Genomic DNA, 19240 nt, shown 5'->3' with positions numbered 1-19240 from the left:
TACCGGTCGTACGTGTATGTACAGAGCTGCTGTGAGTAGCAAATGAGGTCAGAGATGTGAGGCGCTGCCTGGCCCACAGCAGATACTCCAAAACGTCCATCACATTGTGTCAACATATACGGGGCACGCATCGTTAGCACTAATAATAGCCAGGTGTCGCTGCCACTGTGAGCTCGGCCCGCTTCCTTCCAGCGCCCGGTCACCTCATCACATTACAATGGCGCCAAAGAGGCCCCCGCCCTCCGCCCTTGTGAGACGGCATCAGAGGTGCTGCCACATCGCCACGTGTCACCCACGGAACACGACGCATTAGTACCAGTTCCTTTTTCATCTCCTTTTTGTTTTTATCCAAAATAGATAATATTTTTGCAGAGCAACAGAAAAAACGAAAAGAAAGCACTCAAATATATAAAACCTTGAAGGTCTCCCTCCACGTCTGCCCCATCTACACCACAGCCTCCAGGCTCCCGTGAGCGGCCTCTGTGTTCCCCTGCAGTATCGTGTTTGCATATGTGCCAGTGAAGCTAAACACGCATTTCCATTCTCGCCCCACCAATGCAGTGACCTCTTTACACAACATTCTGCACTTTGCTTGTTACTTGCTAACAATACATCCTGGAAAATTTCCCACAACGGGACCCAGAGAGGAGCTGTTCCTTTCCAGCCGCAGGGGGCTTCTATGTGTGCACGTCCCTCAAGCCGGGGAACCAGCCCCCTGTGGAGGGGCACTTGGATTTAACACCAGCTTGTCAGGGCGCAGCCGACGACATACGGTATCTTACAGCAACAGGGCATTTCTTCTTCTATTACAGAGCAGTAACATTTAAATGTACACCATTTTAAAATAATTATTAATGAATTAGGCTGTGTTGGGTCTTTGCTGATTCGTGCGGGCTTTACTCTAGTTGCGGCGAGTGTCGTTGCGGTGCGTGGGCTTCTCACTGGGGTGGCTTCTCTTGTTGCGGAGCACAGGCTCTAGGCACGCGGGCTTCAGTAGTTGTGGCTCGTGGGCTCAGCAGCTGTGGTTCACGGGCTCTAGAGCACAGGCTCAGTAGTTGTGGCGCATGGGCTTAGCTGCTCCACGGCACGTGGGATCTTCCGGGACCAGGGCTCAAACCCATGTCCCCTGCGTGGGCAGGCGGATTCTTAACCACTGCGCCACCAGGAAAGTCCCGTGTACACCTTTTTTTGTTTTACCAGTGACAAGACAAAAAATACAAAGGAAGATTCTGGGAGAGAGGAACACGGGTTGCCTCTCCAGGGAGCCCGTGGCATCTCCAAGGAGTATTCCGAGCTCAGCCTCCCACTGTCTCTTGATCTAAGTGACTCTGCCGAGAATCTTGGACCAGCTGGACCCTCGTTGAGGGTTGGGGACTTTTGCAAAGAGACACCCAGACCACTGCACGTGGTGGCCACAACGAAGCAAACACACTTCCCCCACAGGCCCCTTGACTTTGGCCAAGTTCGTCTTGTCAACTAACCTGTAACTCACGAGGACTTTATGTACCTAAGGAATTCCAGACACGTGGTGTGTGTGCGTGCAAAGGAACATTTTGTGGGACATCCAAGTGAGATGCACCTGCTGTGCACTGAGCTTGTACTAAAGGGCGTGTGAAGTCATCTTGGCAATTTCTGTGAGATCACTGTCGGGTGCGATCCCACGTGAGGGTCCGGGCAAGACCTTTCTTTTAGAATCATTGTCAGGAGACACCAATTCCCTTGAGACTCTCTGGTGAGACACATGATTCGATATGTTTCCCTCATGGCCTTGGCTTTTTGAGAATTCGGGAGTCTGACGCTCCGTCAGGAAAACCATTCACCTCCTAATAACCTACATGCACACTCCCCGACTCGACGCCCCGGTCTCGACCTTTTTCTTCCTATTGGTTCTCAACCCCCACCCCACACCCAGGATACACTTGGTAACATCTGGAGACATTTGGGGTTGTCTCAGCTGCTTGGGGTGCTACTGGCATCTCGGGGAGAGACCAGGGGACTGCTAAATGTCCTGCAAAGCACAGGACGGCCCATTGCCTGGCCCCAAATGCCAACAGCGCTGGGGCTGGGAACTGGCTCTGGTTCCTCTAACGTTAAGGCTCTGTGGGGAGCTTCTGAGACTCTGAAAAAATGTGTGAGGGCCCCTGATCCCTGGAGCTGGTGACGGAACGTGGGAGGGTGACAGGCACTGTCCATGGAGAGGGGTGCGCTGATGCACACGGTGACCGCAGGGGACCCACCTTAAGGAGCCTAAAGGCCGTCATCCAGCACGTCCGGCTCTGCTCGTCCTCGGCACACAGCAACCGCAGCTCCTTGGCCTCGTTCCTGACTCTGTTTGGCTAAAGGAGACGAAGGAAGACCCCGTGAGCATCACAGGGAATCGGACACACACCTTCCGTCAGGCAGGGCTGAGCCCACACACGGCAGGACATGCCGAGCATCACTCATGCCCTGCCGGTCACGGACCGGCCCCGGGCGGCTGCGGCCACTTAGTACTTAACTGAGTGGTCAGCCGTCCTCCCACGGGAGGTCCTGGGGGAGACAAACAGGAAAGAAACCACAAGGCGGGGGCGGCTGACGGGGCATCTAGCTCCCTGCAGAGAATGCTGATTCCTGGGAGGGGGACCTGTTCTGGGGTCTCAGAAGGAGGCGTCTTCACTTGCCTCCCAAGAAGACCGAGGACACAGCCGTGGGGAGGGCCTGCTGGGTGAGCCGCCGTGGGGAGAAGCCCCCGGGACTCAGGGCTTCTGGGGCATCTGAGTGGCCCCAAGGACGGACCCGTGGAAAGGCCCAGGGGGTGCGACCAATGTTGCCCCAGAGCAGGGAACCAGAGCAGGGCAAGCAGCGGAGGCAGGTGGTCCCACCCAGAGGCAGGGCCGGGCTGCGACGGAGGAAAGCCTGCAGGCATAAGCTTGGCGGGTGTCCACAGGAACCCTCTGACCGCAGGCCCGAGGGGCAGTGCTGGGGAGGACACCGGCCCAGCGCTCCGCCTGAGGAATCTGGAGGGGGAGCAGGGCCGGAACGACAGCCCGAGTCCGCTGACGCTGCGGGCGAAGCAGAGGCCGCAATACCCGGCACGTGGGCCGGGGGAAGGAAGCACCGGCCGCCTGGGCCCCGACGGCTCCAGCCCCTCCCGAGGCCACTTCCCACCAGCCTCCCGTGCACCTGTGCCTTTAGCTGGTTTGAAGTCAGTTCATATTACTTGTAACCAAAGAAGCTTCACCAAGTAAAGCAGAAGACGGCATTTTCGGATGGAACGGGCTCCTTGTGCCCTGTCTCCTCCGCAGGCTCAGAAGGCAGCCTGGCTGGGGGACTCAGGCTCGCTCACTGGCTACCCGATGTGGGCAATGGGGCCGGGTCAGTTCCCACCCTGTGAGCACCTGCCAAGACCCAGGAAGACGACGGAGGTAGAAGCCTCAGTAGAGGGTCTCGTGCACAGTGGGTATTCAGTAAATATCTACTAGTGCAATGCCCAGCACCACCACAGCTTCGCCGACGGGGTAGGAGCGGGCCCCCCCAAAGTGTGTGTGTGTGTGCGTGCACGCACACGCACACACAGGCATGCACACGTATGTCTACATGTTTTTGTTCACATAGGTGTGTGCAGGTGTGTACATGGGAGCGTATGTGTGAGTTTGTGTCCTCATGCACGTGCACAGAGAGAGGGCAGAGCTGTGGTCGCCCCTAGTCTAATGTCCTGGGGACGAGAAGCCCACACGGAAGATGTCAGCTCACTCGGTAAGCTGGAGGCCACCCAGTGACAGGCTGGCGGTCCCTAAGCCACTGGGCCCGTCGACGGGCATTGTTCATCACGGACTCTGCTTTTCTCTGAGCATCTGAGCTACTCAAGGACGGACACGTCATAAGCACACAAGAAATATTTTTATATGAATGAATAAATCTAGTGTGAAACTATGTTTCTGTTAAAAACAAACAAACAAACAAAAAACAGCACCCAAGAAAGGAGGTCCCTGGTTTAATTCCAAAGTGCCCAGCGGGATGCTGTCTGGGCATCTCTGAAGGGCTGCGGATGGGGTACCTTTATGCAGAAGCCGTAGTCCGTGGGGGCACCGTACTGCTTCCTGCCAGCCATCAGGGAGAAGATGCGGCTGTCCTCCAGGTCGGCCAGCAGCTGCAAGTGTCTGGGCTCCTGCAGGAAGGTGGTCAGACTTAACGGGGGAGAACTTCCCAGCACAGCCAAGAGCCAGTGTTTCACGCCCCCGTCAACAGAGGGCAGTCTGTGCGTGCTCTCAACACCTCTCCCCTCTGACAGTCTACAGATTATACCCATCGTGTAGAATAAGTGCTAAATTAAAACCACATCCCGCAGCCCCCCCCCCCAAAAAAAACCCACCCTCCCAGTTCCCAGACAGAAAACGGTTACAATGTTATTTGACACTCTGCCAAATCAAAGCCCCATAAAGTGAAAACCAGAAGATCTGGAAGCTAAGGTCAAGGTTCGGAGCACACACTCAAATGCAGGACCCACAGCACCTTTGCTACGCTGCGTGGGCAGAGTCCAGCTGCGTCCGCAACCGTCCCACCCCCTCCGGAACTCCCCATCCCGCATCTGTTGACTGCTCTAGGCTACACGCGTCCCTGGGCTCAGCACCGATGACGATGATGCGTAAGCCACACGTCAGAGCTGGGAAATCAGGAAGTTACCCTCCCCACTGCATCTGATGAAGACCCCATCTGCAGAAGGAAGGGCGGCCGGCCACGCCCCTTCTCTCCTGCGGCCCCTCCCCTCCCTGGTGACCACGCCCATTCTCCCAGAGGCCACGCCCCCTCTCCGAAGGCTGCCGGCTGCTCTCCTGACTTCCCAGAGCAGTACGACTGTGGTCTGATGCTGGGTCAGCACTTTCCCCTGGGGTCCCCAGCTCCTCCCCGCCTCTCTCCTTCGAGAACAGAAGAGACCGCAGCTCTCGGGTGTAAAAGCAAGGCCAAGGTCAGCTGGATACGTTCCCACGGCAGGCGTCCTCAGACGTTACAGGAAAGAGTAGGTCAGAGGTGCAAAGACACCAAAGGAGACCCTGGCAAGGCCAGCCCACAACACCCCAACTGTCCTCGGAGGCGGGCAGCCGTCTTCCACCCCTCGCCTCCTCTTCCCCCTGGGGATGCGCACAAAACCACAATTTATTCCACGCAATACCTACAATAACATGTATTAGATTGCCATTAGGGTGGCAATAATCAATCATATATCCTGCGGCTAGCTTGGATGCCAACTTCCAAATTATAGAAACTAAGTTAGCATCTTTCAGGGGACTCAGGCAGGCAGGAGGCTCTGCTCCCAGCCCACAGAAGGGGCCCGGGCTGGCCAGCTTGGGGGTGGGGCAGTGACACAGCCCCGGGATCCCTAGGTCTGTGTCATCACCTGGTTTCCCAGGCGGGGCTGTGCACCAGGAAATCTGAGTTTAGCTGCTACACAACCAGCTTAATAAGTCACGAGCTGGGCGGAGCCCAGGGTGCAATTTAAAATGAAGCCCACGTTTACTCGGAACCCTCCCAGCCTGGTGCGACCGGCGGTCACGGCTTTAAGACTCACCTTTGAAGCTCCCTTTGTGGAGCAATAGAGGCCGGATCGCCGCAAACACACGTACAGCTTCTTCCACGACTTCCTTCCCAGCTCCTTCACGTGCAAAAAGCCTTGAATCTCAGGACAACTACTGGAGTTTAAAAAATTCTGTTGAAGAGCAAATTTTAAAAGTTAGATAATGCTGACATGAAAATATGGAAGCAGACATATTATCGGCATCGCTGACACTGGAACATTTTACGAATTAGTAAAATACTGTTTTGGGGTTAAACTGAGTGTTTTCAAGTGATATTTTTCCTTTCAAAAGTCTTAAAATCCCCATCTAAATTGGGGTTCTAAAACATAATTAAGTGTTTAAACACACATAAGCAAATGGACTTCTCTAACTCTGACAGAAAACACTAAGTCATAAATCTCCTAATGCACAGTGTGTTTAAGCATCCTGCCTTTTATTCTGGTTTCCCATAAAAATCCCAGTCTGGCCCTCAGAGCTGGGGCAACAGAAGTGCCAGGAGCACCGATTACGAGCAGGTGGGCTGGGAGCAAGCATCCGGCCGTCACTTTGACCGCGTGCCCTCCAGCGAAAGCTGTGTGTCCAGTGTCTGTCCAGCTCCTGGAACGAACACCCTGGTGACAGCCTGCTCCCCCGCTAAGTCCTCCCACCAGCCACATCTCTTTCTTCAGGGAAGGTAGGTGAGGAACCAGATCTGGGGTGACCCTCGTGGGTCCCCTACACTGACTGAGAGGGACACAGCTCCTCCTGCAGACGGTATGGGCCAACTGGGCAGGTCCCAGTGCCCCCGGGCAGTGCTTCTGGCACCTCAAGACATCACCGTGCACGTTCACCAAGCATCAAGCCATCTCGGATCAGGCAACTAAAAAGCAGGAAACCACTTTACCCTCCTTGTGCACAGGCCACGATAACTTAGTATGACAACTCTCACCCAGGGCAGGCAGATGCTCTGCGTGGAGGGCCCAGGACACAGCACAGCGGCTTTCAGCTTCCAGAGGCAGAAACAAAGCAGGAAAAGGAGGGCTCAGGGCAGACTTCTGCAGGAACTACATTCGAGTACTTTCTCTTACATTCAGTGCCACCTGGAGAGTGGTGGCTGCCTTAGGGAATGGTTTATTCCCTTACTACTTAACGTGCCGTTAAGAGACACGTCTTTAGGGGTGCAGAGGAATATCCCGACTTCCCAGGACAGCATGAGGCAGCAGTAAGCGTGGAGAGGCACCCGATGGCCTCTAGGTCAGTGTATCCTGTTTCTAAGTGCTTGTTTTGCTTTGAAGGAGCCTGGCTACGTGCAGCTTTCCCAGGGAAACACTCATTTCTGGTGACTCTAAATTCCACGAGGGGCCAAGGCTCGTACATGAGTAACAATGCAACCACTCCAAGTTCCTACCAGGCCCCCAAGACAGCCTGAGAGCTTCTACGCAGAGACTCCAGCAGAAGCCTCTTCTTGCCCAGTACCTGCAAAAGCTGGGTCTGACTGCCGTTTGACTGCTGGCACCAGGTAACCATCTGTTCTGGGAAGAAATTCTAGGCCATGGAAAAACAAAGATGTCAGAGGTTAGCTTAAGAGTGGGGAAAAGCATACTTACAGGTATGCCAGTACTGAAAACTTTCCTCCAGGTAAAATTATGTACAATTTGTATTTAAAATGACAGTGCTTTTGGTTCCTTTATCACACAATGGAAACACTGACTCCAACAAGCTGCATTTTCCCTTCAACGCTGCACCAAGTTTGGAGTGTCTGTGATGCCCACTATGACCCACGTCTGGCAGTGCACCAAGGCAGAGGGCTGCCGCGTGTCCTAACTCAGGGACACAGACGCGTGGCATGAGATAAAGAACCCCTGAAACTAAGAGATGCGCACAGAGATGTGAAGAGGCCTTTTCTGGTGCATCACCCAAAAGTAGTTACCAAATTTCTTCCTTTCAATGAAAAAGCAGCTAAACTATCAGAACCAGAAGTTGATGCTGGGACCGCCCCCCCCCCCCCCCCCCCCCCCCCCCCCGCCCAGTTACTGCTGCTGTAACTCAGAATTAGGACTGGTGCTCACACCACGGCAGGTACGAGCTCCATCTTCACATCCCACAAGGCAAGGGCCCCGCCCCGCAAAAAATAGAAAAGAAAAGAAAAATCAAGGAGTAGCTCAACCCACCTGGATTTTGATTTCTCTACTGATTCTTCCCCCAATAATCCCAAAGTAATACTTGCTATTTGCAGAGAATAATGAGTTTTTATTTTGCTGAGTATTTGACTAAGTTACTCCTAGAGACTAAGCCCCTCTCTCACTCCAGCTATTGGGAGAAGGTGATGGTTAGCTCCGGCCAGAACAGAGACATTTAGTTAAGCATCAGAGAGACAGTTTCAAGCCAGGATTGCTTAGTTAACTAGCCACTCAGATTCTCAAACCCAACTGCCACCCGCTGCCATCTCAGTTATTTTGTGACCTGCTACTACGAAACTCAAGTATAAACTGCAAGATTTCAAGAGTTCCAAACCCCAGACTTAAAAGAGAAAAGACTCACCGTGGGATTTTTGAAAAACTCGTATTTTGCGTAATTCTTCCTGAATAAAAATTGACTTTCACTTGCCATGGTGCTCTCTACCTGGGCCACCAGCTCATGGTCTTCCAAGCACCTTTCTGCAGAGGAAAAGTACTGTGTGAGATAAACAGGCAGAACCTTCAAGGCAGCCTCACAACCAATTAAAAAATCTGCTTGACTTTTCTTTTCCTCTTCAAACTTCGTGAGCAAAGACGAGGTCAAGAACCAAAAGTAAATCGAAAGCTCTCTTTAATGTGTTACCTCAAACGCACAGGAGGTCTTAGGACACAGAGTACGAGGAACTCAGGTCAGTCCTAACTTTCATATACTTCTTCTCAATTTGGCATCAACAAAAGACCCTGCGCAGATGACTCTGCCTTTAAATTAAGAAGTGTCAACTCTTGGAAAGAACAGGGACTCTGATGACTGGGAAAATGTCCCAAGACACAGGACAGTGGGAAGGCTCTGAGCAAGGAGGACGCACGGGCGGGTGGGTGGGCGGTGGGGGGCAGAAGCAGGACGGCTTTGATTTCGTGAAACTCAGCTGCCTAGGAGGGTGTCAGGGCGTAACACGGGAGGGAGCGGGCTACCAGCAGGCAGCCCGTCCCCATGCCCGACTGTCCGCTGGAGCCCACGCTAATCACGCACACCCCGGAGCTGTTCTCACAGCGGGACTGTGCCGCTGGGAAGGACACACACGTGGCACAGCACTCGGGGAAGCATGCACGGACACACACACACGCTTCGGTGCCTGACTCAGCAGCGGCATCACCCTGGGGCGGTGTTTCCCTCACAGTCTGAGCACTCTGGCTCCACGCGGAACATGAGAGGCACATGGCCTGATGCCCTCACGTGTCCCTGCACAGCCTGCTGACCGGGCAGCAGGGAACCAACCACGTTCAATAACGGGATACGCGACAGGAGCAAATGAGCCCAGGGCGGCTTCGATGTGTGAACTGAGGCCCAAATGGCGGAGCAGGAGATGCCACGAAATTGACACGAACGCTCCGTCAGCCCTTCCCAGCTCCCGCTTCCTTTCACACAGCCAGCGCGGAATCCCCAGAGAGTCCTGTCTTCCAGGAAGGATGAGGTGTCGGGTGAAAGCGTTCCTGAGTCAAAGCCATCTCAGAACGTGGGAGAACTCCTGTCCACGAAGGACACGGTCACCAGGCCGGTGGTCTGAGCCGGGCCCCGCTGGCACACAGGGCACACGAAGACAGGCTGTCCTCGGTAGAGACATAGTTAAAGCCTGAAGTTCCTCCCCATGATGGACAGAAAGCTCAGGCACCTCAGGAAGGGTCAGACCTGGCACCACCAGTGAGCCACAGACGGGCCCACTGGTCCCCAGATGATGTGGGAACTGGCCAGCAATTCAGGAACCACACACCCTGCCTGATGACGCCCCCGGGACAGAGGGGAAGAACCAGGGGCAGCCTGAGCACGGTTACAACAGCTATGTCTGCTGCCAAGATAGGGGTTAGCACAATGTCATTCATTTAAGACAAACCCATGACTTTCCTTGAGATCTGTGTTCAGAGAAAACATTTCTGTGGTTATAGGGAAAAAAACAACTATGACCCAATAACCTGCTGATGGTTCGTTTACAGAATTAAAATTTTTTTACCAGGTAAAATAAGGAGAAAGAAAAGAGCGGGGTGGACCTAAGGGAGGACAAGGCAGATGTCGAGTTTCAGGGGCACAGGGCCCTCCCAGCGGGAGCCACCGGCTCGATGGGGCCCCAGGATGCTGCATCCCAGGCAGGCTCCTCTCTTCCCAGGCCTAGCTACCCTGGTAGAGCCACATACAGCAGCGTGAATAGACTGTCAGCGGTCCCGACAGGAGGTGCTTCTCTGCCCCAGGCCACTCCGCTGACCCCACGAGGCCTGGGAGACCTACAGGTGGAAACCAAGGCTGCTACACCCTCTGCGGCCAGTGGTGGGACCAGGACTGAGCTCCTCAGAGATGCCAGAGCTGTTGGCCTGGCCTCCCACTGAAGGCCCGGGACCCGTGCTCACAGCTTTTAAAAGGCCACTGGGACAACCTCAGTTCAAAGCTCTTTTTGTCCAGGTCTGATTTTCTCTATGATTCTAAAGACACATATTTTCAGATGACCTCAGGCAATAGTATTAAATGCTCACATCACCAGCTACCAATGTCATATGATCACAATGGCCTTAAGTAAAACTGCCATGTGACTTTTCATCCAAAAGGACTTTTTGTACAAATGGAAGAGGAAGACGTTCCTCAAAGGGTATTTGTAGTTTTCTGATTTCCGGAACTAAGGCGAGCGTCTATGCCGCCGCCGTGCTCCACATGAAAGACATTTAAAACTCAGACAGCTCAAAAAAAAAAAGCATATTTTGTAGACTTTTCAATGATGGCCATCCCACTCCTGGGCATATACCTGTACAAAACTCTAATTCAAAAAGATACACGCACCCCTATGTTCATAGTCACACTATTCACAATAGCCAAGACATGGAAACAACCGAAATGTCCATCAACAGGGGAATGGATAAAGAAGACGTGGTACAAATATACAATGGAATATTACTCAGCCGTAAAAAATAAAATAATGAACATGGATGCAACCAGAGATTATCATACTGAATGAAACAGCATATAATATCGCTTATATGTGGAATCTAAAATATGGCACAAATGAACCTATCTATGAAACAGAAACAGACCCACAGACACAGAGATCAGACTTGTGGTGCCAAAGGGGGAGTGAGGGAGAGAGAGGGGAGGATTGGGAGTTTGGGGTTAGTTAGTAGATGCAAACTAGTAATATATAGGATGGATAAACAACAGGGTCCTACTGTAGAGCACAGGGAACTATATTCAACATCCTGTGATAAACCACAATGGAAAAGAAGATGAAAAATGATGTATATACGTGTGTAACTGAGTCGCTCTGCTGTACAGCAGAAATGAACACGACACGGTACATCAACGACACTTCAACTAAAAACAGCAGCGTATCTTACTTCTGGGGCCGTGCAGCAGACACAAGAGTCCTCAGCAGAAACCCGGGCGGTCCAGAGGGGTGAGGTGGGGCTGGCAGACCCAGCACCCAGCCGAGGGCGCTGGGAGGCGTCAGCATCCCACCTCACCGCCCCCTGAAGCCCCTCACCGCCCGGCACAGCCCACGTCACAGAGATGGGAGCGCTGAACGGCTGCCCTGGGCTTCCCGGGCTGTGCGGGGCTGCGTGCAGAACACGCCCACAGCAAACACCCTGCCGTCTGGATCTGCCCCGTAAGCAGCCTTCCCGCTAGGTGTGTATTTTAGTGGGGAAAGGGTGTCATTTGGTGCCTTTCAGAGGTAACAGACACAGAGACAGAGACAGAAAAGGATCAGCCTGCAGAGGCCGCTCTGAGCCCCGAGGCTGAAGGCAAGGCGGCCGCTTCTCCCCGGCCCGTCTGTGCAGATGTCAGCATCTGGATGCGCCGGTCACGCCACAGGGCGGCCGTCACGCCCTTCTCATCTGACCAGGAACAAACCCAGAGCAGTGAACAGCCCGAGGAGGGGCTCCTGCTTCTTCCTGAGGTGTTTCGTCCTGATTCACATGACAACAGAAGCCCCCAAATCCTTGAGATGCACAGGACCAGGCTGTGACCCTCCTCGGTGACGGTGCCCCAGCCTTAAAATTAAGTCCCAGCCTCTCCCGCTGACCCACTCTGACGCCCGTGGTCACTCAGGGCCCGCCTGTGGGAGCCGCAGCACTCCCAGGGGGATGGAGTTTACAGGTGGGCCCATTTTCAAGTTCACGGGGGGCACCAAGATGCTATTTTTTATGCCAAAGTTCCTCTTTTTTGAGATTCCTTTAAAATATAGTTTGTGTACTTGATACAGCTGCAGGCTGGCTGTGTAACATCCCTAGGTCCTCTACCTATTAAGGTGTCCTGGCTGAAGTGAGCCTGGCTGCTCACCTGCAGACAGGAGGGCAACGCTTCCCAAGGCAACGGCCCCATCCCAGTCCCTGTTGGCTGGACTCAGGGGCTGTCCGGTGGCACTGGCTGGGGACAGTGGTTCCACGTCTGAGCTCTACCCAAAATACTGGAGCCGAAACATCCCATCCAGGTTGGACTTTTGGGGCCAGTAATGGTCGGAGAGATCAGGAAAGGTATGAGTTCCCGGGAAATCAGGAAACACAGGACACGGTCACCTAAGACCACTATGCACTCAGGGCTCTGCCCCAACTCTTCAAACCAGCAAGTGGTGCAGGAGCCCACACTGGGGACCAGGAAGGGCCCTTGGACCCGGCTCTGGCAACAAGCCCAGTTCAGAGAGATGGCAGAGAAGGTCCTTCCAGCAAGAGATGCTGCCCGCGCCGGCAGCTGCCGCGGCTTCTGCCCGTCCGTGAGCCTGATGCTCTGGCCCCGCGGGTACCCTCGGGGGCTGCGGACCTCACACACGCACGTGATCTCCTGCTAGTGGAAAGGAAGCCGTTTCGAATGGCCGTCCTGGAAACTGCCCCATGTCTCCTAAATCATCGCTCGTTTCTGAGCGCGAAAAGGTTTAATACCGTTAGGGATATGATATCTAGCTGCAGAGATCGGCATCGTAACTGTGCTTGGAAATCCTCAATTTCTAAGGCTATACATCAACTCAGTGCTGTAAGAGTGGCCTGCTCACCCCTCCATTACTGGGGACTGGTGGAACCACCGGCCTTAGGGATCTGCAAGCATCATCTCCCTTCGGCCTGAGCCGCCAGCCTCGTGTATGTGCAGGTCCCAGGAGCATCCCCGACGTACACCCCATGAGAAAGTGACCTTCTAAAGGGAGAATCAGTGACTGGGGAGGTAGGGCTGGTGGCTCTGCCCTGAGAATGGGGGTGGCGGACTCGTGTGCCAGGGGACCCAGGAACATGCCCAGGACACTGTCAATCACAGAGAATGCTGCACACCCCACCCAAGGGGGTTTATGCTGAAACACCACAGGGAGCTGTGAAAGGCACTCCCACAGCCCTGCCCCATGGGAGGCGTGAAACAGGGAACTGGACCTTCCTCTTCCCACCACTGGGCATCTGACCATTACATGCTGGTGGATAACGGAAGGAAGAGGATTTTCACCTAAATAACAACTTAACGGATCAAAACCAATATTAAATCATAGGCTTGGATCACAAACAAAAGAACAGGCAGGGAAGACACAGGGCCGGGGATGCAATGAGCTCTGTGTGGAAAGTGGGAGGTTTCCCTGGGCCCTGCCCTTGCAGGAGGGCGTGACCGACTTGGTGGAACTAACACCTGCAAAACCGTCTGCAGAACCCAGGCATCAGGACAATGTGTCCCCTCGCTGCTCATGAGAAAGGAGCTCATGGGAGAAAGGGAGGAAGACTCCTCCAAGGGGGCTTCATGCACCTGCAGTTCGGCTCACTGATTTCTTTTTGTCAAACAGGATCTAAAATTTGATCCAGATGTTCTTTTTTCTCTGTTTCATCATTTTACTTGCCCCTCTCCTTTTTTTCTTTTCTTCCCTTTTTACTTGGTTTTATCATAAACTATTGTCCCCTAAAGGGGAGTACGTCAATCCGTCTGTGAATAAGAGAAAGAACACAGAATAAAACACATGGATGTCCCATCCCTGAGAGTAGTGTCTGCATGTGCATTTCGTATTCTACTCCCTCAGAATAAATTTTCTTCACGTGATTGAGGAATCGCCAAGTTTATCGGCTACCGTACGATGCTGCAGAAATCAAGTGCTACCACAAGAAACAACGGAATCAGAATTTCTCAAGCAGTCCCTATGTGACAATGTTCCGTGTCTCTGCATCCATTCCGTATGTTCTCTAGGTGTGTACGGTGATATTCATGTATTACAATGTCTACAGAAGTTTTTTCATAGTTCTTTTCAAAGTAAAAGCACAGTCAGACTTTTGAATGGTCTTTCAACAATATTCATTAATTATATTTGGCTCCAACTATGCACACGCCTTTTTAAAATTACGGTAAGTCCCCTACATACGAACGAGTTCCGTTCCGAGAGTGCGTGCCTAAGTCCCGTTTGTTCAGAAGTCCAAAAAATTAGCCTAGGTACCCAGCTAACAGAGTCGGCTGTATAGTACTGTACTGTGATAGGTCTACAATACTTTTCACACAAATAATACATAAAAACAAACGAACACAAAAAGTAAAGAAAACATTTTTAATCTTATAGCACAGTACCTTGAAAAGTACAGTGGAACAGTACAACGGCTGGCACACGGGGGCTGGCATCGAGTAAACAGGCAGGAGAGCTACTGACTGGAGGAGGGACAGGAGGCGGGAGATGGCAGAGCTGAAGGATCGACAGCAATAGGAGAAGGAGGGCCAGCTGCAACTTCACTCACGCCTGATGTTGATGGAACGCACGTTTGCATCTTTGAAAGTTCGCAACTTGAAGGTTTGTATGTAGGGGACTTACCGTAATTCCCTATGTGTGTGTGTGTGCATGTATATGGGTATATATACACGTGCATGCATGCATGTGTATGTATCTGTATATACATGTGTGTGCATGTGTGTACATAAAAACTGCAGGGTTCCGACTACTGTTTAATTTCCAGATTACTTGTGTGTCAACTGATGCTTTTGGTGACCCTATCAGACCACTCGGGACCATTCACAGATGTCCCAAACTGGAGCTTGCCAGCCGGTCGCTGTGCTGTGGCACCACTGAATGTACCTGTCAGGAGAAAGCTGCTGGGGACAAAGGACAAAGCATCTGATGACACACAAGTGCACTGCAGATCCGTAGTGACGGGAAAGAAACAAGGTGGAGTTCTCAGCGTTCACTTTACAACGCACACTGTCTGATAGCACAGGGGAGCCAGAACACGTGACTTCCAGCAACGCCAACTCAATGTACCTCGTGTCATGTAACCTTAGACTATACGATATGAGCTGCCCAAATGCCATTTAGTGAAAGAATATTCCAGACCTAGAGGCTTAATTTCAATTTCTTTGTCATTCTTAAAGGTCAAGAGGAAAATGTTAAACTATGGGAAGAAGTTTGCAAGCTGTGTAGTTTTTCTCTCCTTCAAGACACAGAAGAAAATAGAGCTGTTGATTTAGAAAAAATTCTAGTTTTAAATATGTGCCTATGATTTGGAAGCACCGTACGTTATCCAAAAAGAATTTAAACGAAAGTCTGAAAAGCTTCTTTACCTGAAAATAAGCCGCTTAAGCCAAACAAACAAACCAAAGACATCAATAAGTTCTGTAAATAGTACTTATTTCGAAATAATCTCTTGCTCTCTCGAATCACTCAGAGACACTGTGTGAGACTCAAGCTGAGGTGACATTGCTTTATGGCACCCCTCGACTCCCGGGGGCCTCCCCGTGCCCTCCTACAGGCTGTCACCATGGCTCCCCGACCCCGTCAGGTAGAGAGCTGCTCTCTGCAGTGATGCCATAATCTCCCCAGGGCGCCTCCGGCTGCACACCCAGACCACAGGCGTGCAGCGAGCCCCTGAGCCCCTCACAGCGACTCCTGCGGACAAGTCACAGGGACCCTTCCCTCCTCCTGTGGCTGAGCTCTTGGGAGTTACTGCTTCAAACTGTGCAAGAGCGAGATTCTGAAAGCACCAGGGGAGAGAGGCCTGGGAGGGAGGAAGGTGAGATTTTAGGAAAAAGAGGCAGGAGCATGGAGGACAACACACAGACCACCTGCTACGCTGGCTGGCAGGCGACACTGCAGTGACAGTCTGGCATCTGGCGGCAGAAGTCTTCACCTGAAGGCCCACCGAGCACCCCACTGCTCCCCCCACCCGGAGCTGGTGCCCCCCACCGGAGCTGCTCCCCCCCCACCTGGAGCTGCTCCCCCCCACCCGGAGCTGCTCCCCCCCACCCGGAGCTACTCCCCCCCCTACCCGGAGCTGCTCCCCCCCACCCAGAGCTGCTCCCTACCTAATCCCAGGTGCGGGTGGTGCTCCACCAGCGTCCAGCTGTTGTCGTCCACACAGTGACTTCTGTAAACCAGCAACTGGCACAGGTCCCTGGCTGTCGTGTCTGCCAGTATCTCCACCACTTTGCTCGTCCCGTCTTCGCTAAAGACTTTAACATCCTGCAACACAAGGCGGTGACACTTACAGATGAACAACCTTGGGTTGTCAGAAATAAACACTGAAACAAAATAAACAGGAAATGTATAGACAGCAGCGCTCCAACACACGTATAATTGTTCTTCCAGGCGGCAGGTGACCAGAGGCTGTGGGTCTGCAGGCCACGCCCATCGACACTCCCCTTCCCTTCTCCACCCCCCCCCCCGCCCCCGTGGATGCGCAGGGCACACTGGGATCACAACACAGGCTCTTACAACGCCCAAGACACCGTGGGGACACATGGCCAAACCAGAGTGTGTGAGCTACTTCTCTACCACCTGTCTTGGGAAGCGACAGAATTCCTTTAAAATACTGCTGGCGGTCTTGGAACTGGACATTTTACACTTGAACCAATTGTGAGAACAAACAAAGCAACAGAAGGCCCGCAGAAATCCTAACTTTCCGCGACTCCAGCTGTTCTCCGTTTCTAGGGTCCTCAGTGCAGCAGACAGCACCCAATGCCTCCTCCTGTCACCGCCACTCACCTCGTGCTCATTGAGGTGTAGGGAGAAGATGAGAAGAAGAAATGTGAATATGCTCAAATTGAAAATACTAAAAAGATGGGCATAGTAAAGCAGTCACAAAACCCTCTGGCCCCACCCCCTACAAAATTACAAGCCACCTTAGTTTTCCCAGTGTTGTTCAAAGCCATGACCTACCAACAGCTCCCAGGCAAGGGGCTGGCCAAGCAGAAATCCAGAGGACCAAAAACCTACCCTGCGCCAGCTGCAGAGCTGACGGGGTGCCGCCTTTAGGGGAAACGTGAGATGCTTCAAGAAATCTTACCTCAACGGCATGGAAAAAGCAGTCCGAGGAACGAGACGGCATTTTAAATCGAGACTGTCCCTGAAGGGGAGCGTGTCCCGGCCTTCTCCCACTGTCCCTGGCAGGCAGGGACCCCTCGCCGGGCACCGACGGTGGGGACGGAGCCCCGGCGGGCAGGGAAGCGGCTATGAGGCTGCCTCGGGCTCGGTCCTCTAGCTCGTGAATCAAGCCACGAGGAGCAGACCAATCAGGTCCCTGGCCGGGCCTGATGCAATCGCCCCCCACTCCCACTCCGGCGCCCCCGCCCGAGGCGGAGGTGATGACAACCCAACGACAACACAAGGCTCAGACCAACACTCCAGAAAAACCTCTGCTCATTCTTTCCCATGGCAGTGAACTAACAGGCAGGACACTCAGCCTGAGCACGTGTGTTCTCTGAACTCAGGCCTGTCTGCCAAATCGCTCAGCAACCTTGATCCCCGCAACCCATGCTGTCACTTGCGAGTTTGGAGCCGGAGCTTTCTGTGTCCTGAGTGTCAGCTGGTCTTAAAGAACTGGCCGCAGCTCTCTGTCTGTCTGTCTCTCTCTCCGTCCTTTTTCCCGTGTTTTTGATCAAGTGCAGACTTTGAACGTTTATTTCCACAGCGCGGAGTCTGGCAGGGCAGTGAGTTGCTGGGATGACGTCCCACGGGGATGGCACGTTCCCACAAGGACCGTCCCAGCCGACGTAGGGCTCACTCAGCCGGAGGGGAGGCAGGACCAGCCCGGGGGACAGAGCCCTTCAGCAGGGCAGGGTCCCTGCCCCCGCTGTTCCTGCCACCTCCCTGCCAGCCCCCCAACCCGGGCTGGGTCAGGACTGAGGGGCCAGCTTACAGCTCACATTTATCTTTAAAGAAATCCACCCCGTCTTTTCTGGAATTGATGTTTCACTCAATGACAGCTCTACATCTCCAAAACCGATTCAATATGCAAACACAGCTGTCATGACTAAGTATATAAAAATAAAATTTAATTTCAACAGAGAAGATGTCTCTGGTCTATAGGTAAACACTTTGTAAGAACAAATGCATTAACATAAAAGAAAAACAAATTTTAAAAAAGCAATGAATTCATACAATTCCTTATATATATGCTAATTATATATAATTACATACATATATAATGTATGCTACAGCAGTGCGTGCATACAACCACCCAAATCAACTACCCTAATTTTCCTTCTTTCCTAAGTTTCTAAGTGAGCTTATCTGTGACTACAATGAACATTATTTTCCCTAGGAAACTTAAATTAGGTTGAAGTGTGTTTCCCATCTCTCTCTCCAAGTCTTTTCCTGCCCAAATCATCCATAGCACCAGCTTTTAAATCTTCTTTTCAGCCCTACTGCACTTTTCTTTAAACTCTCTCCCTCACTTCTCTGTTGCTCCAAGGCCATGCCCCCGAAGGTCTATATATAGTCTGAGTATTAAAATCTAAGATGTGCTTTGTCATATGGCCACGTCCCCGGCTTTCAGATCCCCAGAGCCGGCTGGGGGAGGGCCAGGAGGGGAAGCTGGGTCCGGGCTACAGGCCTGTGACAGGGACAGACACAGAGGGACACAGGCTCCAGGACAGGACCTCAAATCCTGCACTGTCCATGCTGCTCCTGGTAGCACTGTCCAGCTACCTCCCCCAACTCACCAGGGCCTGCTGACCACAGGCGAAACAGGCCCCAAGACAGACAGACAGACAAGCAAGCCACCATACACCCCTGCAATCTCACACGGGGAGCACGTCTGGAGCTCCAGGTGACAGTATCTGTAACGAATACACACGCACAAAGGAAGCTGTCCCCACTGTGCCTCTAGAGCCGGCAGCTCCGGAAGCAGCATTTTGCATTGTGCCCACTGGCTCTGCAGCCAGCTCCTGGGCGGTGCTGGGGCTCATTCTGAAAGCAAACGAGGGTTTCCATCTCAACCTTCAGCGCGACAGGCCTGGGCCGAAGGACGCCAGGGAGCAGGCTGAGGCCCGCAGGTCGGATGCTCGCCTGTCCTGTGAGGGCGGGATGCAGAAGCGCCTCCCCTGCGAGCTGGCCGAGGCCTCCGCCCCACCGACTCCCAGTTCGGCCAGGAGATCAATGCCAAGGGCACATATGTATCTGGGGTAAAACTTCCAGGGAACACACGGGTGGATCTGGGTCCTGCCAGGATGGGGGAGAACTCAGAGCGCAGATCCGCAGCGCCAGCCCGGCCCAGACCCTCCCTGGCTCTGTGACCCCAGTGATGGAAGGTGAAGCATCACTCATGGCCCCCTTGGCCCAG

The 19240-nt window shown here is 53.0% G+C and overlaps 1 protein-coding gene across 1 annotated transcript in view; it reads right to left on the bottom strand.

Annotated features, from left to right (window-relative positions):
• Positions 1-19240, bottom strand: part of GRB10 (growth factor receptor bound protein 10) — a 196307-nt gene that overhangs the window by 28799 nt on the left and 148268 nt on the right. The window contains 6 exon segments of the mRNA XM_032642729.1: positions 2238-2336; positions 4037-4147; positions 5546-5683; positions 7008-7076; positions 8073-8188; positions 15984-16140. Coding sequence (XP_032498620.1) covers positions 2238-2336; positions 4037-4147; positions 5546-5683; positions 7008-7076; positions 8073-8188; positions 15984-16140 — 690 coding nt within the window.

The sequence above is a fragment of the Phocoena sinus genome, chromosome 9 (genome assembly GCF_008692025.1).
Source record: "Phocoena sinus isolate mPhoSin1 chromosome 9, mPhoSin1.pri, whole genome shotgun sequence".
In the NCBI taxonomy this organism is placed as follows: domain Eukaryota; kingdom Metazoa; phylum Chordata; class Mammalia; order Artiodactyla; family Phocoenidae; genus Phocoena; species Phocoena sinus.
The sequence above is the reverse complement of the archived record's forward strand: the minus strand, read 5'-3'. Positions and strand labels throughout refer to the sequence as shown.